Raw genomic sequence first — 25,040 nt, 5'->3', positions numbered from 1 at the left:
TTTTGGGGTCCAATTTCTCTTGTTACCCTTGTAAAAATAAAAACTTGGGGGCTACAATATCTTTTTTGTGGAAAAAAAAAATATTTTTTATTTTCACGGCTCTGCATTATAAACTTCTGTGAAGCACTTGGGCATTCAAGGTTCTCACCACACATCTAGATAAGTTCCATGGGGGGTCTAGTTTCCAAAATGGGGTCACTTGTGGGGGATTTCTACTGTTTAGGCACATCAGGGGCTCTCCAAACGCGACATGGCGTCCGATCTCAATTCCAGCCAATTCTACATTGAAAAAGTAAAACGGCACTCCTTCTCTTCCAAGCTCTGCGGTGCGCCCTAACAGTGGTTTACCCCCACATATTGGGTATCAGCGTACTCAGGAGAAATTGCACAACAACTTTTGTGGTCTAATTTCTCCTGTTACCCTTGTGAAAATAAAAATTTGTGGGCAAAAAGATCATTTTTGTAGAATAAATGCGATTTTTTTTTTTCACGGCTCTACGTTATAAACTTCTGTGAAGCACATGGGGGTTCAAAGTGCTCGCCACACATCTAGATAAGTTCCTTAAGGGGTCTAGTTTCCAAAATGGTGTCACTTGTGGGGGGTTTCCACTGTTTAGGCACATCAGGGGCTCTCCAAACGCGACATGGCGTCCAATCTCAATTCCAGCCAATTCTACATTGAAAAAGTAAAACGGCGCTCCTTCACTTCCAAGCTCTGCGGTGCGCCCAAACAGTGGTTTACCCTCACATATGGGGTATCGACGTATTCAGGAGAAATCGCACAACAACTTTTGTGGTCTAATTTCTCCTGTTACCCTTGTGAAAATAAGAATTTGTGGGCAAAAAGATCATTTTTGTGTAAACAAAAGCGAGTTTTTTATTTTCACGGCTCTACGTTATAAACTTCTGTGAAGCACTTGGGGGTTCAAAGTGCTCGCCACACATCTAGATAAGTTCCTTAAGGGGTCTAGTTTCCAAAATGGTGTCACTTGTGGGGGGTTTCCACTGTTTAGGCACATCAGGGGCTCTCTAAACGTGACATGGCGTCCGATCTCAATTCCAGCCAATTCTGCATTGAAAAAGTCAAACGGCGCTCCTTCACTTCTAAGTTCTGCGGTGCGCCCTAACAGTGGTTTACCCCCACATATGGGGTATTGGCGTATTCAGGAGAAATTGCATAACAAAATTTATGGTTACATTTCTGTTTTTACACTTGTGAAAATAAAAAAAATGGTTCTGAATTAAGATGTTTGCAAAAAAAAGTTAAATGTTCATTTTTTCCTTCCACATTGTTTCAGTTCCTGTGAAGCACGTAAAGGGTTAATAAACTTCTTGAATGTGGTTTTGAGAACCTTGAGGGCTGTAGTTTTTAGAATGGTGTCACACTTCATTATTTTCTATCATATAGACCCCTCAAAATGACTTCAAATGTGATGTGGTCCCTAAAAAAAAATGGTGTTGTAAAAATGAGAAATTGCTGGTCAACTTTTAACCCTAATAACTCCCTAACAAAAAAAAATTTTGTTTCCAAAATTGTGCTGATGTAAAGTAGACATGTGGGAAATGTTATTTATTAACTATTTTTCGTGACATATCTCTCTGATTTAAGGGCATAAAAATACAAAGTTTGAAAATTGCAAAATTTTAAAAATTTTCGCCATATTTCCGTTTTTTTCATAAATAATCGCAAGTAATATCGAAGAAATGTTACCACTAACATGAAGTACAATATGTCACGAAAAAACAATCTCAGAATCAGCGGGATCCGTTGAAGCGTTCCAGAGTTATAACCTCATAAAGTGACAGTGGTCAGAATTGCAAAAATTGGCCCGGTCATTAAGTACCAAATTGGCTCTGTCACTAAGGGGTTAATAGTCATGCTCCAAAATTCGTATATAAACGAGCACATAACTTATCTGATTTATTAGTACATAATAAAATCTTAGCCACTAAACAAAATTGGTTAACTAATAATGCACCAGTAGGTAATCATAAATGCGGAAACTGCAGGTTTTGTCATCTCCATGTAACACACAATCCCATCCAAATTGGCTCTATTACACATAAAATTCAGGATTTTATATCCTGTAAGAGCAAATTTGTCGTGTATGTTCTCTTCTGCCCGTGCTGGTATTTCTATATCGGGAAAACAATAAGACCGCTGATAAAAAGATTTACTGAACATTATAACTCAATTGCTACAGGGAAAGGCTGTCAGAGATTGATTCAACACATGAGAGAAAAGCACAACGCTAATCCTAATTTATTGTGTTTTGCTGGTATAGAGATAGTGAAATATCCCCCGCAGGGAGGAGATCAAAATAGATTATTATTGCAGAAAGAAGCCCGGTGGATTCTGAACACTAACGCGCAAGGGCCAATAGGCTTAAATGACAAATTAGACATGTCGGTATTTCTTTAGTATAAGAGGTTTTTTATGCTTATGAATGAAAAAAGTATAATGTTTAAAAAATATTTAAAAATATTTAATTACATATGGAAATGTTATTACTATATAATAATTAAGCAAGTCTGAAACAACTTTTAGTGTTGCAATAGTGCAATTTGATTACTGTTTATTTATGTATATTATCTGCACAATTTCACTTAGTTCATGTGTAGGTGAATATGCACTGTTGTCATTGTATTCACACGTCGGAAACCCTTTATAAGGAAATGACGTATAGTAATCAGTGAACTGGACCCGTTGAAGCACATACCGTGCGAAACGGCCGTCGTCCACACTCCACCTCCGCACCCTCCCGCTGACCTGAGGTCCTAATGGATGTCTTATATATTTTTCTCCAATAAAGAGCATGATTTCACAGCTTCAAAAAAGGGTGAGTGCCGCACTGTTTTCTTTTCTTGTTTCATCAAATTTACTGTGGATCGCTTATCAGTGCTGAGCACCGTATACCCAGAACATACGTGCCACCTGTGTATTTCTCCTTCGCCTCATTGGGGGACACAGACCGTGGGTGTATGCTGCTGCTGCCAATAGGAGGCTGACACTAAGTGATACAAAAAAAAGTTAGCTCCTCCCCTGCAGTATACACCCTCCTGCTGGCTCTCGGCTCCTCCCCTGCAGTATACACCCTCCTGCTGGCTCTCGGCTCCTCCCCTGCAGTATACACCCTCCTGCTGGCTCTCGGCTCCTCCCCTGCAGTATACACCCTCCTGCTGGCTCTCAGCTCCTCCCCTGCAGTATACACCCTCCTGCTGGCTCTCGGCTCCTCCCCTGCAGTATACACCCTCCTGCTGGCTCTCGGCTCCTCCCCTGCAGTATACACCCTCCTGCTGGCTCTCGGCTCCTCCCCTGCAGTATACACCCTCCTGCTGGCTCTCGGCTCCTCCCCTGCAGTATACACCCTCCTGCTGGCTCTCAGCTCCTCCCCTGCAGTATACACCCTCCTGCTGGCTCTCAGCTCCTCCCCTGCAGTATACACCCTCCTGCCGGCTCTCGGCTCCTCCCCTGCAGTATACACCCTCCTGCTGGCTCTCAGCTAACCAGTTCTTGCTTAGTGTCTGTAGGAGGCACATGGGTCTGTTTCAGACCCCAACATTTTTATTTTATTGTTTAATTTTCTGTAAATTTTTATTTTTTAATTAACGGAGTGAAGGGGGCGACGGTTCCTTTCAAGGTTCCCATCTTCCCCGAACCATCAACAGGCGAGCACGGCGAGTATACCTCCCCGTACCCTCTCCTGCGACGTGGGAAGCCATGCCTGAGCTCACTTCAGGGGCGACGGTTCCTTTCATGGTCCCGATCTCCCCACACCAGCAGCAGGCGACCACATGGAGTGTCGCCTCCATGTATCCTCTCCTGGAGCCAGGCCTAATGCCGGACAACTGGCCCTGTCCACCCGGACTGAACTCCGTGGCTGTACAGAGGCCCCTCTCTATGGCGTCCGAGCAGCCCCCACTGTCCCACCACTGTGAAAGCGGATGGCACAAGGAGGCGGACGGTTCCTCTCCACCTCCCTAACAAACGGATGAACAGCGCTGAAACCCACATGCGCGGCGGCTCCATGCCGGGACGCACACCGATGGTGAGTGGATCCATCTTCAGTGGGATATCCACATGCTGACAGGCAGCCTCAGCCACTTCCCTGTGGCCCACCTCTCTGAGGTAACGCTCTGGATGGCTGCAAAAATGTAGTCCCTGGCTTCGGCCGATTTGTAGGCCGCATCCTGGAAGTCTTGCCTAGAACGCCCCGCTGGTGTCGCCCGCCGGCTACAGAAATTTAGGCCCCGGCTTGGGCCTATTCAACATCGTGTCTGTGGCTCCGCCCCCCAAATTGGCGCTTCTCGCTCTCTGCGAGATTTTATCAACTCTGCAGCTCCCGGTGGCCATCTTGGTCCACCCGGCCAGCTCACACTGGGGTGACAGTATTTTTGCATTAAAGGGGCACATCGACTCTAGATCAGTACCCGGGTAAGGAAGTACCTGGCCTGGTCTTAAAGGCATATGGCCAGTATTCCTAGTCTTAAAGGCGCATGACCAGTATTCTCTGGTCTTAAAGGTGCATGACCAGTATTCCCTGGTCTTAAAGGCGCATGACCAGTATTCCCTGGTCTTAAAGGCGCATGACCAGTATTCCCTGGTCTTAAAGGCGCATGACCAGTATTCCCTGGTCTTAAAGGAGCACGAACAATATTCCCTGGTCTTAAAGGTGCACGACCAGTATTCTCTGGTCTTAAAGGTGCACGACCAGTATTCTCTGGTCTTAAAGGCGCATGACTACACCTCAACAAACCTGGGAAACACACATTCGCCAGAAGACTCGCTACACTCATCAGGAGGGCGTTAAACTAGAAGAAGAGGGGACGGGAAGAAAAACATTAGACTTGAACAAAGAAGACCCAGGAAAACATACTCAGAAGGGAGGTAAGAACATTTCTAAAACAATCCACAGCGAGGAGATTGGAACAAAACATAATCCTCTAAACTGCATGCTCGCAAACGCCAGAAGCCTGACAAACAAGATGGAAGCACTAGAAGCAGAAATATCTACAGGTAACTTTGACATAGTGGGAATAACCGAGACATGGTTAGATGAAAGCTATGACTGGGCAGTTAACTTACAGGGTTACAGTCTGTTTAGAAAGGATCGTAAAAATCGGAGAGGAGGAGGGGTTTGTCTCTATGTAAAGTCTTGTCTAAAGTCCACTTTAAGGGAGGATATTAGCGAAGGAAATGAGGATGTCGAGTCCATATGGGTCGAAATTCATGGAGGGAAAAATGGTAACAAAATTCTCATTGGGGTCTGTTACAAACCCCCAAATATAACAGAAACCATGGAAAGTCTACTTCTAAAGCAGATAGATGAAGCTGCAACCCATAATGAGGTCCTGGTTATGGGGGACTTTAACTACCCGGATATTAACTGGGAAACAGAAACCTGTGAAACCCATAAAGGCAACAGGTTTCTGCTAATAACCAAGAAAAATTATCTTTCACAATTGGTGCAGAATTCAAACAGAGGAGGAGCACTTTTAGACCTAATACTATCTAATAGACCTGACAGAATAACAAATCTGCAGGTGGTTGGGCATCTAGGAAATAGCGACCACAATATTGTACAGTTTCACCTGTCTTTCACTAGGGGGACTTGTCAGGGAGTCACAAAAACACTGAACTTTAGGAAGGCAAAGTTTGACCAGCTTAGAGATGCCCTTAATCTGGTAGACTGGGACAATATCCTCAGAAATAAGAATACAGATAATAAATGGGAAATGTTTAAGAACATCCTAAATAGGCAGTGTAAGCGGTTTATACCTTGTGGGAATAAAAGGACTAGAAATAGGAAAAACCCAATGTGGCTAAACAAAGAAGTAAGACAGGCAATTAACAGTAAAAAGAAAGCATTTGCACTACTAAAGCAGGATGCCACCGCTGAAGCTCTAAAAAACTATCGGGAGAAAAATTCTTTATCTAAAAAACTAATTAAAGCTGCCAAAAAGGAAACAGAGAAGCACATTGCTAAGGAGAGTAAAACTAATCCCAAACTGTTCTTCAACTATATCAATAGTAAAAGAATAAAAACTGAAAATGTAGGCCCCTTAAAAAATAGTGAGGAAAGAATGGTTGTAGATGACGAGGAAAAAGCTAACATATTAAACACCTTCTTCTCCACGGTATTCACGGTGGAAAATGAAATGCTAGGTGAAATCCCAAGAAACAATGAAAACCCTATATTAAGGGTCACCAATCTAACCCAAGAAGAGGTGCGAAACCGGCTAAATAAGATTAAAATAGATAAATCTCCGGGTCCGGATGGCATACACCCACGAGTACTAAGAGAACTAAGTAATGTAATAGATAAACCATTATTTCTTATTTTTAGGGACTCTACAGCGACAGGGTCTGTTCCGCAGGACTGGCGCATAGCAAATGTGGTGCCAATATTCAAAAAGGGCTCCAAAAGTGAACCTGGAAATTATAGGCCAGTAAGTCTAACCTCTATTGTTGGTAAAATATTTGAAGGGTTTCTGAGGGATGTTATTCTGGATTATCTCAATGAGAATAACTGTTTAACTCCATATCAGCATGGGTTTATGAGAAATCGCTCCTGTCAAACCAATCTAATCAGTTTTTATGAAGAGGTAAGCTATAGGCTGGACCACGGTGAGTCATTGGACGTGGTATATCTCGATTTTTCCAAAGCGTTTGATACCGTGCCGCACAAGAGGTTTCGGTATGTGCACACGTATTCTGGTCCTCTGCGGATTTTTCCGCTGCGGATTTGATAAATCCGCAGTGCTAAACCGCTGCGGATTTATGGCGGATTTACCATGTTTTTTTCTGCGCATTTCAATGCGGTTTTACAACAGCGATTTTCTATTTGAGCAGTTGTAAAACCGCTGCGGAATCCGCAGAAAGAAATGACATGCTGCGGAATGTAAACCGCTGCATTTCCGTGCAGTTTTTCCGCAGCATGTGTACAGCGATTTTTGTTTCCCATAGGTTTGCATTGAACTGTAAACTCATGGGAAACTGCTGCAGATCCGCAGCGTTTTCCGCAGCGTGTGCACATACCTTTAGAATTAGGCTTTGTGCACACGGTGCGGATTTGGCTGCGGATTCGCAGCAGTGTTCCATCAGGTTTACAGTACCATGTAAACATATGGAAAGCCAAATCCGCTGTGCCCATGGTGCGGAAAATACCGCGCGGGAACGCTGCGTTGTATTTTCCGCAGCATGTCAATTCTTTGTGCGGATTCCGCAGCGTTTTACACCTGTTCCTCAATAGGAATCCGCAGGTGAAATCCGGACAAAAAACACTGGAAATCCGCGGTAAATCCGCAGGTAAAACACAGTGCCTTTTACCCGCGGATTTTTCAAAAATGGTGCTGAAAAATCTCATACGAATCCGCAACGTTGGCACATAGCCTTAGGGCTAGGGTTGGGTTGGAATTAGGGTTGTGGTTAGGGTTAGGGGTGTGTTGGGGTTACGGGTGTGTTGGGGTTAGGGTTGTGATTAGGGTTATGGCTACAGTTGGGATAAGGGTTAGGGGTGTGTTGGAGTTAGAATTGAGGGGTTTCCACTGTTTAGGCACATCAGGGGGTCTCCAAACGCAACATGGCGCCACCATTAAATCCAGCCAATCTTGTATTCAAAAAGTCAAATGGTGCTCCCTCACTTCCGAGCCCCGACGTGCGCCCAAACAGTGGTTTACCCCCACATATGGGGTACGAGCATACTCAGGACAAACTGCGCAACAATTACTGGGGTCCAATTTCTCCTGTTACCCTTGTGAAAATAAAGAAATGCTTGCTAAAACATCATTTTTGAGGAAAGAAAAATGATTTTTTATTTTCACGGCTCTGCGTTGTAAACGTCTGTGAAGCACTTGGGGGTTCAAAGTGCTCACCACATATCTAGATAAGTTCCTTGGGGGGTCTAGTTTCTAAAATGGGGTCACTTGTGGGGGGTTTCTACTGTTTAGGCACACCAGGGGCTCTGCAAACGCAATGTGACGCCCGCAGACCATTCCATCAAAGTCTGCATTTCAAAAGTCACTACTTCCCTTCTGAGCCCCGACGTGTGCCCAAACAGTGGTTTACCCCCACACATGGGGTATCAGCGTACTCAGGAGAAACTGGACAACAACTTTTGGGGTCCAATTTCTCCTGTAACCCTTGGGAAAATAAAAAATTCTGGGCTAAATAATTATTTTTGAGGAAAGAAAACGTATTTATTATTTTCACGGCTCTGCATTATAAACTTCTATGAAGCACTTGGGGGTTCAAAGTGCTCACCACACATCTAGATAAGTTCCTTTCGGGGTCTAGTTTCCAAAATGGGGTCACTTGTGGGGGGTTTCTACTGTTTAGGCACATCAGGGGCTCTGCAAACGCAACGTGACGCCCGCAGAGCATTCCATCAAAGTCTGCATTTCAAAACGTTACTACTTCAATTCCGAGCCCCGGCATGTGCCGAAACAGTAGTTTACCCCCACATATGGGGTATCACCGTACTCAGGAGAAACTGGACAACAAATATTGGGGTCAAATTTCTCCTGTTACCCTTGGGAAAATTTAAAAATTCTGGGCTAAATAATTATTTTTGAGGAAAGAAAACGTATATTATTTTCACGGCTCTGCATTGTAAACTTCTATGAAGCACTTGGGGGTTCAAAGTGCTCACCACACATCTAGATAAGTTCCTTTCGGGGTCTAGTTTCCAAAATGGGGTCACTTGTGGGGGGTTTCTACTGTTAAGCCACATCAGGGGCTCTGCAAACGCAACGTGACGCCCACAGAGCATTCCATCAAAGTCTGCATTTCAAAATGTCACTACTTCACTTCCGAGCCCCGGCATGTGCCCAAACAGTGGTTTACCCCCACATATGGGGTATCAGCGTACTCAGGAGAAACTGGACAACAACTTTTGGGGTCAAATTTCTCCTGTTACCCTTGGGAAAATAAAAAATTGCAGGCTAAAAGATCATTTTTGAGAAAATAATTTTTTTATTTTATTTTCATGGCTCTGCGTTATAAACTTCTGTGAAGCACTTGGGGGTTCAAAGTCCTCACCACACATCTAGATTAGTTCCTTTGGGGGTCTAGTTTCCAAAATGGGGTCATTTCTGGGGGATCTCCAATGTTTAGGCACACAGGGGCTCTCCAAACGTGACATGGTGTCCGCTAATGATTGGAGCTAATTTTCCATTTAAAAAGCCAAATGGCGTGCCATCCCTTCCGAGCCCTGCCGTGCGCCCAAACAGTGGTTTACCCCCACATATGGGGTATCAGCGTACTCGGGACAAACTGGACAACAATATTTGGGGTCCAATTTCTCCTATTATCCTTGGCAAAATAGGAAATTCCAGGCTAAAAAATCATTTTTGAGGAAAGAAAAATTATTTTTTATTTTCATGATTCTGCGTTATAAACTTCTGTGAAGCACCTGGGGGGTTTAAAGTGCTCAATATGCATCTAGATAAGTTCCTTGGGGGGTCTAGTTTCCAAAATGGGGTCACTTGTGGGGGAGCTCCAATGCATAGGCACACAGGGGCTCTCCAAACGCGACATGGTGTCCGCTAACAATTGGAGCTAATTTTCCATTCAAAAAGTCAAATGGCGCGCCTTCCCTTCCGAGCCTTACCATGTGCCCAAACAGTGGTTTACCCCAACATATGAGGTATCGGCGTACTCAGGAGAAATTGCCCAACACATTTTAGGATCCATTTTATCCTGTTGCCCATGTGAAAATGAAAAAATTGAGGCTAAAAGAATTTTTTTGTGAAAAAAAAGTACTTTTTCATTTTTACAGATCAATTTGTGAAGCACCTGGGGGTTCAAAGTGCTCACTATGCATCTAGATAAGTTCCTTGGGGCGTCTAGTTTCCAAAATGGGGTCACTTGTGGGGGAGCTCCAATTTTTAGGCACACGGGGGCTCACCAAACGTGACATGGTGTCCGCTAAAGAGTGGAGCCAATTTTTGATTCAAAAAGTCAAATGGCGCTCCTTCCCTTCCAAGCCCTGCCGTGCGCCCCAAACAGTGGTTTACCCCCACATATGAGGTATCAGCGTACTCAGGACAAATTGCACAACAACTTTCGTGGTTCAGTTTCTCCTTTTACCATTGGGAAAATAAAAAAAATTGTTGCTAAAAGATAATTTTTGTGACTAAAAAGTTAAATGTTCATTTTTTCCTTCCATGTTGCTTCTGCTGCTGTGAAGCACCTGAAGGGTTAATAAACTTCTTGAATGTGGTTTTGAGTACCTTGAGGGGTGCAGTTTTTAGAATGGTGTCACTTTTGGGTATTTTCAGCCATATAGACCCCTCAAACTGACTTCAAATGTGAGGTGGTCCCTAAAAAAAATGGTTTTGTAAATTTCGTTGTAAAAATGACAAATCGCTGGTCAAATTTTAACCCTTATAACTTCCTAACAAAAAAAAATTTTGTTTCCAAAATTGTGCTGATGTAAAGTAGACGTGTGGGAAATGTTATTTATTAACTATTTTGTGTCACATATCTCTCTGGTTTAACAGAATAAAAATTCAAAATGTGAAAATTGCGAAATTTTCAAAATTTTCGCCAAATTTCCGTTTTTATCACAAATAAACGCAGAATTTATTGACCTAAATTTACCACTAACATGAAGCCCAATATGTCACGAAAAAACAATCTCAGAACCGCTAGGATCCGTTGAAGCGTTCCTGAGTTATTACCTCATGTAGGGACACTGGTCAGAATTGCAAAAAACGGCAAGGTCTTTAAGGTCAAAATAGGCTGTGTCATGAAGGGGTTAAAGGTGCATGACCAGTATTTCCTTGTTCTTAAAGGTGCATGACCAGTATGCTCTGGTCTTAAAGGCGCATGACCAGTATTCCCCGGTCTTAAAGGCGCATGGCCGGTATTCTCCGATCTTAAAGGCGCATTGCCGGTATTTCCTGGTCTTAAATGCGCATGACCAGTATTCTCTGTTCTTAAAGGCGCATAACCAGTATTCCCTGGTCTTAAAGGCGTATGACCAATATTTCCTGGTCTTAAAGGCGCTTGATCAGTCCGAGGAGCCCTCCGCCGCCGACCCCAGCTTTATCCTCTAGTTCCCCTCAGTGGTTCTCTGACCAAGAGATTGAATCCCTCTGTGTACCCTCTGTGTTTGGAGTGCTCGCAGGACCAATATACATGGTCCCTATCCTACATGGGAGCCGTCGGCTAGCAGGGGCCGCAAGTATTCTAGAAACGTGCAGGCGTCTAGAAACATACAGGCATCTAGAAAACGGAAGTTTTTCGTTTCCTGCTCCCTCACCAATGATTTGATGACAACAAGGCTCTGAATATGGATTGGATATTGCCTCAGCTTGCCAGAGCTTCAGAGACTAAACTCCCTCGAGAGCATTTGCCATTCAATTCGGATAAGCGATTCACTGGACAGAAGCCTCTACGTGGGATGCCATGCCTGGCCTGTTTTTTAAGGGCGACGGGTCCTTTAAAGGGCACCGATCTCCCCACACCATCAACAGACGAGCACACGGAGTGTCGTCTCCATGTTTCCTCTTCTGCATCCAGGCCTAACGCCAGACAACCTGTCCTGTCCACCTGGAGACCTGTACTCTGTGGACATATAGAGGCACCCTTTTTGGCGTACGAGCTCCCCCCTCTGCATCACCACTATTTAGTGGATGATGCAAGAAGGCGGACAATTCCTCTCCACTTCCCTGTTAAGAGGTTGATGGATCGAGGGTGCCTAATTTTTATCTCTGCACCGTGAAAAGAGGAGATGGCAAGAGACTATGACCTGCTGGATGCAGCCGCACATTCTGCCATGGGGCAGATTAACCGGGTAGAATCTCCTGTGGTATTCCTACCAGTACCCCTACCTGATGGGTCATCAATTAAAAATACCACGGACTGTCAGATAGCAAATCTGGTTCGTTCCATCTTGCGGCTTCGAGTCCAGCGCTCTATCCTCCCTAGCGGCCGCATGGATCGCTAGAGCAATGGTCTCCTGGCTGGAGACCTTAACTACCTTGATTCACACCAGCAACAACTGGCCAATCAAATCCTTTGAGCGGGAGACTGACAAAGGATTGTATAAGGATTGTCCCTGGACCTCAAACTTCTAACAACCTTTGACATGGTCCTCCTTCTTTGGATGGAGTTCCTCCGCTCAGCCATTACTTCAACAGAAAAAGGTGCAGTTTCCGGCATCCATCGACATTCGGGTTGCTTGCCCTCTGCAAAAATTCCTTCGCCATTCCATTCGTCAACAGCATTTTCATGTCACAACCTTGTCATTTGGCCTTGCTTCCGCACCCAGAGTGTTCGCTCGGGTCATGGCGGATGTCATGTTTCTCTTGCACTCTAGAGGCGTGCTCGTCCTGCCCTGTTTGGTCTGTCTAGCCGCCCTTCCAGGACTACGCTGAGTCGTCTATATCTCTTGCATACCTTCTCTCCTGGGCTGGCAGCTACACTTAGACAAGTTCTCCTCATTTCCAGCCCAGCAGATATCCTTTTTGAGGATGATCCTGCACACTTCTAGAAGGATGGTAATTCTTCCTCGAGACAAGGTCATGGCCCTTCAACAGGGAGCTCGCGCAAGGAGAGTTCTGAGGACTTGATTACTCACCCCTCATTTCATTCGATTTGCTAAGAGAGTTCTGAGCAAAAATGGTGACGACAATGGAAACGGTTTCCTTCGCTCCGCTCGTTTTCAGCAAGTCAAATAGACTTTCAGACAATAGTCTCTGAGCTCCTTCTTTATCCAGGGCCTTTCTCCCGGTTCAATGGTTATTAGTAACTACCAATGCCAGTCTTCTTCTCCCCATCATTGTTCTGGAGATCCGAACGGTAGTCTTACATCAGGTCCACTGCCTTCTGGCGGGTCACCCTATCCGAATTCAATTGGATAATGCCACGGCGGTGCCTTACGTCTGTCATCTAGCAGGTACCCACGATCAGGCGCCATGACCAAGGTACCTCACTTTCTCTGATGGGCCGAAGTCTATTATTCGGTGATCTCGGCAGTATATATCCCAGAAGTAGAACTCTGAACGGCAAACAAATTCAGCCGTCAGGGTTCCGCCTCAAGTCAGTGGGAACTTCACCCCGAAGTCTTCCATCAGATCTGTCCTTACTGGAGCTCTCCAGTTGTAGGTGGGATGACATCCAGACTGAAGGCCAATGTACTCGAGTTCGTGGCTCGGCCTCGAGATCCAAGAGCCATCGCTCCATGCTCTGGTTCTGCCGTGGTACCAGTTTCCATAACTCCTCTTCCACTGCTTCCAAAAGCCTTTCGGAAGCAGAAAGGGGCCCCAGTGATCCTCAGAGATCCGCACTGACCACGTCCGTTTTTTTTGTTTGCGGAGCTAGTATCTTCTCGCCTTATCGCAGCACAACTGCAAGTAGTGACTTTCTCACAGGGAGTTTTCACACGTAGTTCTTCCCTATCGCATACCGTTAGATCATTGGGACCTTATCATTCCTAGGAGCCTTACAGTAGGCTCCTTTTTCATCCGGGCAGACTTTACGATCAGGGAAAGTCGTCCCGTTCTCCTCTGCGATATTCTCACTCTGACGAGTCTTCGGAGCTAGCTTCTCTGCTCTTTCAGACTTTTTTCCCTTATTACCTTCGAGGCAAGGTTGTCCTCAGGCCATCTCCATCCCTTGTTACCAAGGTGGTACTGTATTACCACTGTTATGAGGGCATAGTTCTTCCCTCATCTCTTTTGGCTCCAGTCCACAAAATGGAATAAGATCCCCCATATTCTGGACGAAGTGAGTGCTCTGAGTAGGTACATCTTGAGGACAGCGTCCTTCTGAAGGTTGGACATTTTATTTGGGCTTCCTGACGGTAGAGGAAGGCTTCCTGTCATTTTCAGGAAGGGTTTAGCCGTTTCATCGACCATGATAACATGGTGAATTCTTTTCACCATCCAGGAGTCCTTCCGTGCTAGATGTCAGCCTATCTCCCTGTCTATCAAGGGTTTTAGGCACCAGACGTCAGCAAGGCACGCCTGCAAGCTTGCGGATTCATCCAGTCCGCATGCATTCTTGAAGCACTATAATTCCCACACTTCCACAGATGTGAGTCTGGGCAGGCGGACTCTGCAGGCCGCGGTGGCGCACTTGTAAGTAGCGGTTACACAGGGCCTGATCTATTGATGTCCCCACCCAGGGACTGCTTTGGGACGTCCCACGGTCTGTGTCCCCCAATGAGGCGAAGGAGAAATAGGGATTTTTGTGTACTCACCGTAAAATCCTTTTCTCCGAGCCATTCATTGGGGGACACAGCTCCCACCCTGTTATTAGCTTATGCTTGTTTTTTAGAATATGACATGCTATACGCTCATATATTGTTATTGATCTCCTACTGCTTTTGCACCGAACTGGTTAGCTGAGAGCCAGCAGGAGGGTATATACTGCAGGGGAGGAGCTAACTTTTTTTGTATCACTTAGTGTCAGCCTCCTATTGGCAGCAGCATACACCCACGGTCTGTGTCCCCCAATGAGGCGAAGGAGAAATACACAGGTGGCACGTATGAAAGCTTTGTCCTCAGCGAAATGCGCGTCGGGTGTCGTGGGTCCCTGACTGGTGGCTTACATTTGGTAACTATGGTCCTTCCTCTATATGTACTGTGAACATTTTGGTGACTGCACGGTGGTTGTCCATGATGCTGCGGCTGTCGGTGACATTGCACTTGTTACTAAGATATATTTATTCCCTATTAGTCTTTTAATATATTTAACATTAATACATACATATTTCTTATATTCTATTTAAATAATCTTTGGGCATTGTCGTCTATGACCGCTGCATTGGGGATACTACTGGCTACACCTGCAGGATTTTTTTTTTTTTCTTTCTTGCGGGTGTGTATATACGCACTATATGATTGATTGGAAGGTTACTCCTTTTATATATATATATAGTTCTTTGCCACTGTTCCAGTCATACCTGTCGGTTGTCTCTGTATTTTGGTTGCTCCATAATTTTATGTGTGGTATATGGTTTTAGATATGTTCAAAATAAAGTTTGTATTTTCTCATATGTTACAGATTGCCTGTATGTAGCAGAGCCGATCAGACAACTGCAGCTTCTAGTCTCCCATGGAGACTATTGAAGCATGCAGAAAGTAAAAAAAAAATATTAAAAAAATAAAAAATATATAAAAGTTCATATCACCCCCCTTATCCCCATTCAAAATAAAACAATAAAAAAAATCAGACATACACATATTTGGTATCACCGCATTCAGAATCGCCCAATCTATCAATATATAAAAAAATAATTAACCCGATCCGTAAATGGTGTAACAAGAAAAAATTCAAAATGCCAGAATTACGATTTTTTGGTCGCCGCTACATTGCAATAAAATGCAATTAAAAGATCGTACCTACATCAAAATGGTATGAATAAAAACGTCAGTTCGCAAAAAAATAAGCGCTCACGCAGCCCCAAATGACAAAAAATGGAGACGCTACAGGTCGCAGAAAATGGCCCCATTTTTTTTTTTATTTTTTTTTTTACCAAAGTTTGGATTTTTTTTTACCACTTAAATAAAAAAGAACCTAGACATGTTTGATGTCTATGAACTCGTAATGACCTGGAAAATCATAATGGCAGGTCAGTTTTAGCATTTAGTGAACATGGTAAAAAAAACTGTGGAATTGCACTTTTTTTGCAATTTCACTGCACTTAATTTATTTCCTGTTTTCCAGTACACGATATATTAAAACCAAAGGTGTCGTTCAAAAGATCAACTCTTCCTGCAAAAAAAAAAGCCCTCACATGGCCATTTTGACGAAAAAGTAAAAAAGTTATGGCTCTGGGAAGAAGGGGAACAAGAAACGAAAACACAAAAACAAAAGTCCGGTCATGAAGGGGTTAAAGTTTTAAGTGAACATCATGATTCGGTCTTGGCCAGACATCGTGTTAGTAAATCCACCACAGATCTTCTTACTCAGTATTTTTGGTGGTCTGTGATACGACAGGATGTTCTGTAGTACAGTATGTAGCTGCCTTCACTGTTTATGCGTTCTAAGACCCCTCATGCTGGTCTGTCTGGGTCTCTCCAACCATTGGCGATTTCCAGTAGACCTTGGTCTCATTTATCGGTAGATTTAATTACTGATCTACCCATATCTGCAGGTAATACAGCTATTTCGATGTTGATGGTCGATAGGTTCAGCAAGATCTCTCATTTCATTGCACTACCCGAAATCGTGAAATTATATGTGATTCCTACCAATATTGTTTCTGACAGGAAGGTGCAATTTATTTCCCAATTTTGGAAAGCGTTTTGTGCTCGTTTGGGATCCATCTGTAGTTTTCTTCAGCCTTTCATCCAAACTCTCATAGGCAAACTGAATGTGTTAACCAAAATCTTGAGATTTATCTTAGGTGTTATGTGTCTCAGAATCAGGAGGATTTGGTTATTTACTTACTTCTAGCTGAATTAGCTTTGAAAAGCCGTTGTCATGAGTCGGGGCATACAGGTTTCATCTCCATTCTGTTCGTTTAAAAAGAATCTTTCTTCAGGAATACCTGAAGAGAAATGGTTTTCATCACCTAGTCCATCTGTGTGGCAAGGGGTTCTGAATAATTTGAAGAAGATGAGGTCTAAATAGAAGTGTGTTGCTGATCGGAGACATTTGGTGGCTCCAGACCTGTGTGTTGGTGATTTGGTGTGGTTGTCCTTGGAAACTTGGTCCCAGGTTCATTGGTCCTTATAAGATTGTGGCCGTCGTCAATCCTGTAGCACTCCGCCTTGCTTTGCCACCAACTTTAAGGCTTCATAATGTGTTTCACCGGTCTCTACTCAAAAAATACATTTCGTCCTCAGAAGCATCACCACAACCTCCATCCTCGTTCATTGTTGATGGGAATTTGGAATTTTGTATAGCTAAAGATCATTGATTCTCGCTGGGTTCATCAGAATCTTCAGTATCTGGTACACTGGAAGAGTTACCATCCTGAAGAGAGAATGTGAGTACCAGCATCTGATCTTCATGCGATCAGGTTGATCTGGTCTTTTCATGCGGAACACCGATGGACAAAGCCCTGAGGTTCCGGAGGTCCCTCTTAGAAAAGGGGGTACTGTCATGGATATACTGTGACAGAGAGGGGCCAGAAGACCGCAGTGTCTGATTTCATGTCCCTATAAGGAAGGAACCCCTAGCCTCGGGACATCATGCAACAGTGCTGTGACACATATATTGTACTTTAACTTTAGATTCTATACGTTCTTTATAATTTGTACAACTGTCGTACCTGAAATGTGGAGTGTTACCAAGAACAATAATACTTCTTGATTGTTCAAATCAGGTTAATGATACGGAGCTGCAGTAAACCCATAATCAAGAGTGGTACTGTTTTTGGGAAAAAAAGAATACTTATTTATCTAATGCAGGACAATTCCTTTTATGTTATTGATTTCCTAAAGTTTTTTTCACCAGTGCCCCCTCATATTTAAGTTCTAAACTCTTTTATAACTTATAACTTTTAAACAATGGTAGGATAGATCCATGAAATTATCTAAAGTGAAGTTTGCTCTTTATTTGCTTTTTAGGCTCATCAAATATTATCGACCATGTTGAGATTGAGGGCATGACTGGCAGTTTACCTTTCTACGGAATATCTGATCTGAAAGAAGTATTAAGCTCTGTGATGAATGGAAATACAAATTTATGTGATTGTCGACCCCTGAAAGTTCTGAATTATTTAGAGGTGAGTACAATTACAAAAAATAAATTTGGAGGGAGGATGCCCCCCATGAGGTCTTAAAACACATTTTAACGTATTGATATTACTGCCGATTTTCTCTACGAATTTCATCCTCCTGCCTGCATATCAGAACTGTGTGGCTCTCCTAGGATCCAGCAGCTCCGGCTCTCTGCCTTCAGCCAGTGGTAACATTCACTGGGTCTGGAGAAGGGAGCAAGGTAAATTCTACTGCTTCCTAATCTGTATACACAGGCACTGGTTCATTGTGGTCTATACAGAGATTGAGAAGGTAAACTTAATAATAAAATGTGTATCTTCTTCCTGGGAATTCTGGCTGTGTTTGACAGGCAGCTTGCCACTCCCACAGCTTCATGATCTTGTGCAAGCTGGTTACACTACATTGAGTTTTAGAACATCAATGCAGGGTAAAGTGTGGATTGTCTGGACATAAGTCTACGGGCAGACTAGAAGAAGTTAATCTCTGATATGGTTTAAAGAAGCCCATCAAGTGTTGTTTAGTTTTTTTGTTGTACCAAATAAAGTATTGAATTTTTCAAGGTGATCCCTGTATATATGGCCTGTAGCTTTCTCTCTTGATATTCATAGTCTTGTGTCTTTACTGACAATAGGTGTATCCCTTTCCATCTTCTGTGGTGTTCTCCTGTATTATTATTTTTAATCTACTAAAATGTATTGGAAAATTGATCGAGAAAGGTTTAACTTAACAACTCGTCATGGCCAATTTCCATTTTTTTAATTTTCATTTTTTCCTTTCCTTCTTCCAAAAGCAATTTTTTTTCTGTTCACATAGATGAATGAACATTTTTTTTGCAGGAACAGTTGTACCTTTGAATGACAGCATTCATTTTACCATATAGTGTGCTGAAAAACGGGGATAAAAATTTTTACGTGCAATACACTTTTTTATTATTATTATTTTAATGGTGAAAAAAAATTATAATGTGTCTCCATTTTACGAGACCAATAACATGTTAATTTTTCCGTCGATGGAGTCATGTCATGGCTTATTTTTGTGGGACAACACATAGTTTTTATTGATAACATTTTATTATAGTTATGACATTTTGAACGATTGTTACAGCATTTGTTTCAGTATTGTGACACCAAAAAAATCACAATATTGGCTGTTAGAATTTTCTTGTTTTTCGGATTAGATTAATTATTTTTACATTTTGATAGATTGGACTTTTCTGGACACGGTCATATTACGTGTGTTTTATTATTATTATTATTATTAGGAGAAAATGGGGGTAATGCAAACTTGTATATATTTTATTTTTTTCAAATTTTTTTAAACTTTTTTTATTTTTAGTTTTTACTGCATTTATTGGTCCCTTTAGGCTATGTGCACAAGATGAGTTTTTGATGCGTTTCACAGCGTTTTTTATGCGGGTTAATGACTACAAAAACACAATGGAATGCTAAAGCAAGGTAATTCAATGACAATCCTGAAGTGCTGTGCACATGATCAGTAAAATTCCATCCTTATTTGCAGCATTTTATTTTCTGCAGCATGTCAATTCTTTTTACGTTTCTGCAGCATTTTTGACTCATTGACTTCAATTGAGTCAGTCAAATCTGCAGCAAAAACGCAGGTATAAAAAGGTTTGCATATTTGCTGCATATTCGCTGTAGATTTGCTGACAAAAACTTTGCGTATTGTCAGAAGGAAATCATGTCAGAAGGAGGAGGAGTGTGTGGGCGGAGAATGTGTGTGTGTCTATGTATGTGGGCAGAGAATATGTGTGTGTCTGTGTGTGTGTACCCATGTGACGAACAGCCTATAGTGATTGGACTTGGGCATCGTCTGATGGGACTTCTACTCCCATCCCGCTACGTCTTTTGTCTCATATAACAGAGACAGCATGAGCCGATGATGGGAGAATAGTCTCGTCATCCGACGCCTGTGTTCAATTTTAAATCAAAACATTTACATAATTGCATACATTTTCACATACACAATACATTCTCACTGAACGCCTGATGCCCGTGTCTCCTGCAAACAATCAAAAATGATAAACCATCAAATGCTCACCTTTCCGCCGTAGTCCGTTTAATATCGAGTGTCCCACATTGATCTCACCGGCCACCGGCAATACACTGACAGGAGGTAATCGCTCCCGCAGTGTATCACTGAGCCGCCGTGAGAGTTCACCGGTGTTCAACAAATGATCAGCTCCGATGCTCTCCCTTATGGCATCGCTGCGTGGGAAAATTCTCACACAGCGGTAGTGCTGTTAGTGAGAGCACCGAAGCTGATGAACTCCGGTGAACTCTCATGGCAGCTCAGTGATACACCGCTGGAGCGATTAACTCCAGTCAGTGTATCGCCGGAGGCCTGGGAGAGCGGTCACATCTTCCGATGTGACTGTTCTACATGTGAGATCGCCGTGGGACACTCGGTATTAAATGGACTACGTTGGACAGGATAGTATTATATGTTGGTTTTTTACTTTTTGATTGTTTGCAGGAAACAAGGGTGTCGTGGATTAGGCGTTCAGTAAGTATGGTAAATCTAGATTCAATAAAGGAGTCTGTGTGGTTATTTCAAATAAAGGACTTTATTCTGGCCATGTATTTATTTACCATGTAACTATAGAATTACTAATGGATAGGTGTCTTATAGACGCCTCTCCATTACTAACCTGTGGGCTTCATGTCACGTGACAATACAAAGGTGACATAAACCCCGCAAATATGAACCCCACTTGCCACTGCTACAGGCCAATTGGGAAGAGCGAGGCTAAGTGCCAGAATGACATTTCTGGGGCGGCTGACAGCTGATGTTTTTAGCCTGGGGGGACCTATATCGATGGCCCCTTCCCAGGCTATTAACCCCTTCACGACATGCGCCGTACTAGTTCGGCGCATGTCGTGTCTCCCCCTTTGATGTGGGCTCCGGCGGTGAGCCCACATCAAAGTCGCGACATGTCAGCTGTTTTGTACAGCTGACATGTGCGTGCAATAGCGGCGGGGGAAATCGCGATCACCCGCCGCTATTAACCTGTTAAATGCCGCTGTCAAACGGTGACAGCGGCATTTAACTACCGCTTGCGGCCGGAAATGAGCGCATCGCCGACCCCTGTCACATGATCGAGCGTGGGCAATGCATCAGGATGGTAACCATAGAGGTCCTTGAGACCGGCCTGCTGTGAGCGCCCCCCTGTGGTCGGCGCTCATAGCAAGCCTGCATTTCAGCTACGTAGCAGCGATCTGATGATCGCTGTTATGTAGCTGAGCTGATCGAGTGGTGCCAGCTTCTAGCCTCTCATGGAGGCTATTGAAGCATGGCAAAAGTTAAAAAAAAGTTTTAAAAAATGTGAAAAAAATAAAAGAAATATAAAAGTTTAAATAACCCCCCTCACAAAAAAGTCACCACACTTGGAATTTTTTTCCCATTTTCTAGTACAAGACATGGTAAAACCAATGGTGTCGTTCAAATGTACAACTCGTCCCGCAAAAAATAAGCCCTCACATGACAATATTGACCGAAAAATAAAAAAGTTATGGCTCTGGGAAGGAGGGGAGCGAAAAACGAAAACGCAAAAACGAAAAAGGGCCGCGGCGTGAAGGGGTTAATACTAGCCCGCAGCTGTCTGCCCAGCCTTTGCTGGTTCGATTTTATAAGGGGACCCTATGTCAATTTTTTTATGGGGTTCCCCTGTTAACTAGCCAGTACAGGCACAGCTGTGAGATATTAATAGCCTGGGAACCTTCGGCTATTGGCTCCTTCCTAGAATATTAACATCAGCCATCAGCTTTCCCTTTGCTGGTTATGAAAATTGTGCGGGAGCCCACACAATTAAAAAAATTTTTTTGAAAATAAGCATATTGCATTTCACGTAGATTTCTAACAGTTGCTGTTTTGTTACAGCATATGTAGGTTAATTATGTTAATGCTACTACATAGGCTTGTGACTGAGTGCGTGTGTTTTTATTTAATATTAATGAGGGTATCTGGCTGAAGAGGTTGAACAAGGAAATTACATCACACTTGTTTTCTTTTTTAATAATATATCTTTATTTAGCTCTATGGATTTACAAAAATGCATGCAAAAACGTACGTGTTTTGAGATGTGTTTTTCTGCCAAGATATGCAGAAACCTTGCAAAAATGTCTGCAAGCAAATACGCAATATGTGCACATAGCCTTAGTGGACTTGAACCAGTGATTGATTGATTTTGCTATATATAGCAATACCACAGTAATCAGTCTCCCTTGAAGCCCAGCCACAGGTTGAGTTTGAAAAGAGCTCCTTCATCAGCCCCCTGCCCTGTGATGACATCACAGGCAGGTCATTTGGTGCATAGAATAGCGCGCCCCCATGCCAGCATGTTATTAGTGCCACTGGCAGAGTTTAACAGTGGCAAATAACAGGTTAACATTCTCAGGCGGTGTTCCACTCCAACTGCGGCTGTTAGGGCTCCTTTTCACTTGCGAGACATACGGCCGTGTCTCGCAGGTTAAAACCCTCTTCTGGCGCAGGCACTTGGGAGCGGAGCGTGCAGCTCCATGTGTTGCTATGTGGCCGCACACTCCGCTCTGGAGTGCCGGCGCCAGAAGAGGGTTTTAACCTGCGAGACACGGACGTATGTCTCGCAAGTGAAAAGGAGCCCTTAGAGGCAGATCCTGGCAGTAGCATTCAGCCATTACCTGTCGGATATGGGGTAAGCTTGCCCTGTGAGCCCACTCCATACACCCGCTACCAACTTTGCACCGCACATATACGTTGATTGTCGGTTAAGGGTTAATAGGTTTCCCATATGTAATAATAAGCAAAAAAGTCATATATATGCATGCTTTATTTTGTGTTCTTAATATGTGACAGGGCATGCAACTTGTTAGTAAGTAAAAAAAAAGAGTGTAGGTGTTTTTAACCCCTTCATCCCCAAACCTGTTTTCACCTTCATAACTGAGCCAAATTTGACAATCCTGACCGGTGTCACTTTATATGGTAATAACTCTGGAAAACTTCAATGGATCCCAATGATTCTAAGACTGTTTTTCCATTACATATTGTACTTCATGATAATTTAAAGATTTGTTCACTATAACTTGCGGTTATTCGTGAAATATCAGTGATTTGGAGAACATTTTAAAAATTTAGCAATTTTCAAACTTTTAATTTTTATTCCCTTAAACCAGAGAGTTATGTCACATAAAATAGTTAATAGATAACATTTCCCACATGTCTACTTTACATAAGCACAATTTTTGAAACATAATTTTTTGGTTAGGAAGTTAGAAGGGTTAAAAGATGACCAGCAATTTCTAATTTTTCCAACAAAATTTACGAAACATTTTTCTTTACGGACCACATCACATTTGAAGTGACTTTGAGGGGCCTATATGGCAGAAAATACCTAAAAGTGACAGAATTCTGAAAACTGCACCCTTCAACGTGCTCAAAAACACCTTCAAGAAGTGTATTAGCCCTTCAAGTGCTTCAAGCAACTGAAGCAATATGAAAGGAAAAAAATGAACATTTAACTTTTTTTTTCACAAAAATTATATTTTTGGACCAATTTTATTTATTTTCACAAGTGTAACAGGAGAAAATAAACCCCAAAACTTATTGTACAATTTCTCCTGAGTGCGCTGATACCCCGTATGTGGGGGAAAACTATTGTTTGGGCGCATGGCAGGGCTCAGAAGGGAAGGAGTGCTGTTTAACTTTTTTGAACCCAAAATTGGTTGGTCTTTCACGGTTGGAAAGCCCCTGATGTTCCCATACAGTGGAAACCCCCGCAAGTGAACCTATTTTGAAAAATAAACCCCTCAAGGAATGTATCTAGATGTGTGGTGAGCATGTTGAATCCTCAGGTGCTTCTTAGAAGTTTATAGCGTAGAGACCAGGAAAATTAAAAAACACGTTTTTCCTGCAAAAATGTTCTTTCAACTCAAATTTTGTTTGAATGCAGATTGCACATTTTCTGTTAGTACAATAAACCTCATTTCAAGTCAGAAACATTAATGTGTTCAACAGTTATTAGATATATGAAACTGAAATAGCTGTTGCAAAAAAAACAATTTTTATAAAACATTAAGCTTAAGATTAATAGGGGTGCCCAAACTTTTTCATATAACTGTATGAATGAGGAGCAGGGAGAGAAAACAGGTAGAGGGAGACACAAAACCATGATGATGGTCTCCATATCAAGTCTTTGACTTCGCCTCAGAGCATGATTTATTTCATGAAAGCTCACTACTGCTGTATAATGTCCTCAATTATGCAGCTGCTACAGTGGGGAAAAAAGTATTTAGTCAGCCACCAATTGTGCAAGTTCTCCCACTTAAGAAGATGAGAGAGACTTGCAATTGACATCATAGGTAGACCAGAGCTATGAGAGTCAAAATGAGAAAACAAATCCAGAAAATCACCTTGTCTGATTTGGAAAGATTTATTTTGCAAATTATGGTGGAAAATAAGTATTTGGTCATTAACAAAAGTTCATCTCAATATTTTGTTATATATTCTTTGTTGGCAATGACAGAGGTCAAACGTTTTCTGTAAGTCTTCACAATGTTGGCACAAACTGTTGGTGTTATGTTGGCCCATTTCTCCATTCAGATCTCCTCTAGAGCAGTGATGTTTTGGGCCTGTCGCTGGGCAACACGGACTTTCAACTCCCTCTAAAGGTTTTCTATGTGGTTGAGATCTGGAGACTAACTAGGCTACTCCAGGACCTTCATATGCGTCTTATGAAGCCACTGCTCCTTTGCCCTGGCAGTGTGCATGGGATCATTATCATGCTGAAAGACCCATCCACGTTTCATCTTCAATACCCTTGCTGATGGAAGGAGGTTTGCACTCAAAATATCACGATACATGGCCCCACTCATTCTTTCATGTACACGGATCAGTCGTCCTGGTCCCTTTGCAGGGAAACAGGCCCACAGGATGAAGTTGCCACCCCATGCTTCACAGTAGGTATGGTGTTTTTTGGATTCAAGTCAGCATTCTGTCTCCTCCAAACACGATGAGTTTTGTTTCTACCAAACAGTTCTACTTTGGTTTCATTAGACCATATGACATTCTCCCAATACTCTTCTGGATAGTCCAAATGCTCTCTAGCAAACTTCAGACGAGCCCGGACATGTACTGGCTTAAGCAAGGGGACACATGTGGCACTGAAGGATGTGAGTCCCTGGCGGCGTAGTGTGTTACTGATGGTAGCATTTGTTACGGTGGTCCCAGCTCTATGCAGGTCATTCACTAGGTCCCCCATGTGGATCTGGGATTTTTGCTCACCATTCTTGTGATCATTTTGACCCCACGGTGTGAGATCTTGTGTGGAGCGCCAGATCAAGGGAGATTATCAGTGGTCTTGTATG

At 43.0% G+C, this 25,040-nt stretch overlaps 1 protein-coding gene across 8 annotated transcripts in view; it reads left to right on the top strand.

Moving 5' to 3' along the window:
• Window positions 1-25,040, top strand: part of PMS1 (PMS1 homolog 1, mismatch repair system component) — a 439,606-nt gene that overhangs the window by 387,118 nt on the left and 27,448 nt on the right. For all 8 annotated transcript variants that reach the window (XR_011314688.1, XM_069733861.1, XM_069733857.1 and 5 more), the window contains one exon: window positions 17,530-17,687. Coding sequence is in view for 7 of the 8 variants with exons in the window: in XM_069733861.1 (XP_069589962.1) it covers window positions 17,530-17,687 (158 nt within the window). In the remaining variant the exon portion in view is untranslated. The remainder of the gene's footprint in view (window positions 1-17,529; window positions 17,688-25,040) is intronic.

The sequence above is a fragment of the Ranitomeya imitator genome, chromosome 7, assembly GCF_032444005.1.
Source record: "Ranitomeya imitator isolate aRanImi1 chromosome 7, aRanImi1.pri, whole genome shotgun sequence".
Lineage (NCBI taxonomy): Eukaryota > Metazoa > Chordata > Amphibia > Anura > Dendrobatidae > Ranitomeya > Ranitomeya imitator.
Note: the sequence above shows the minus strand (reverse complement) of the source record. Positions and strands in the feature narration are given on the sequence as shown.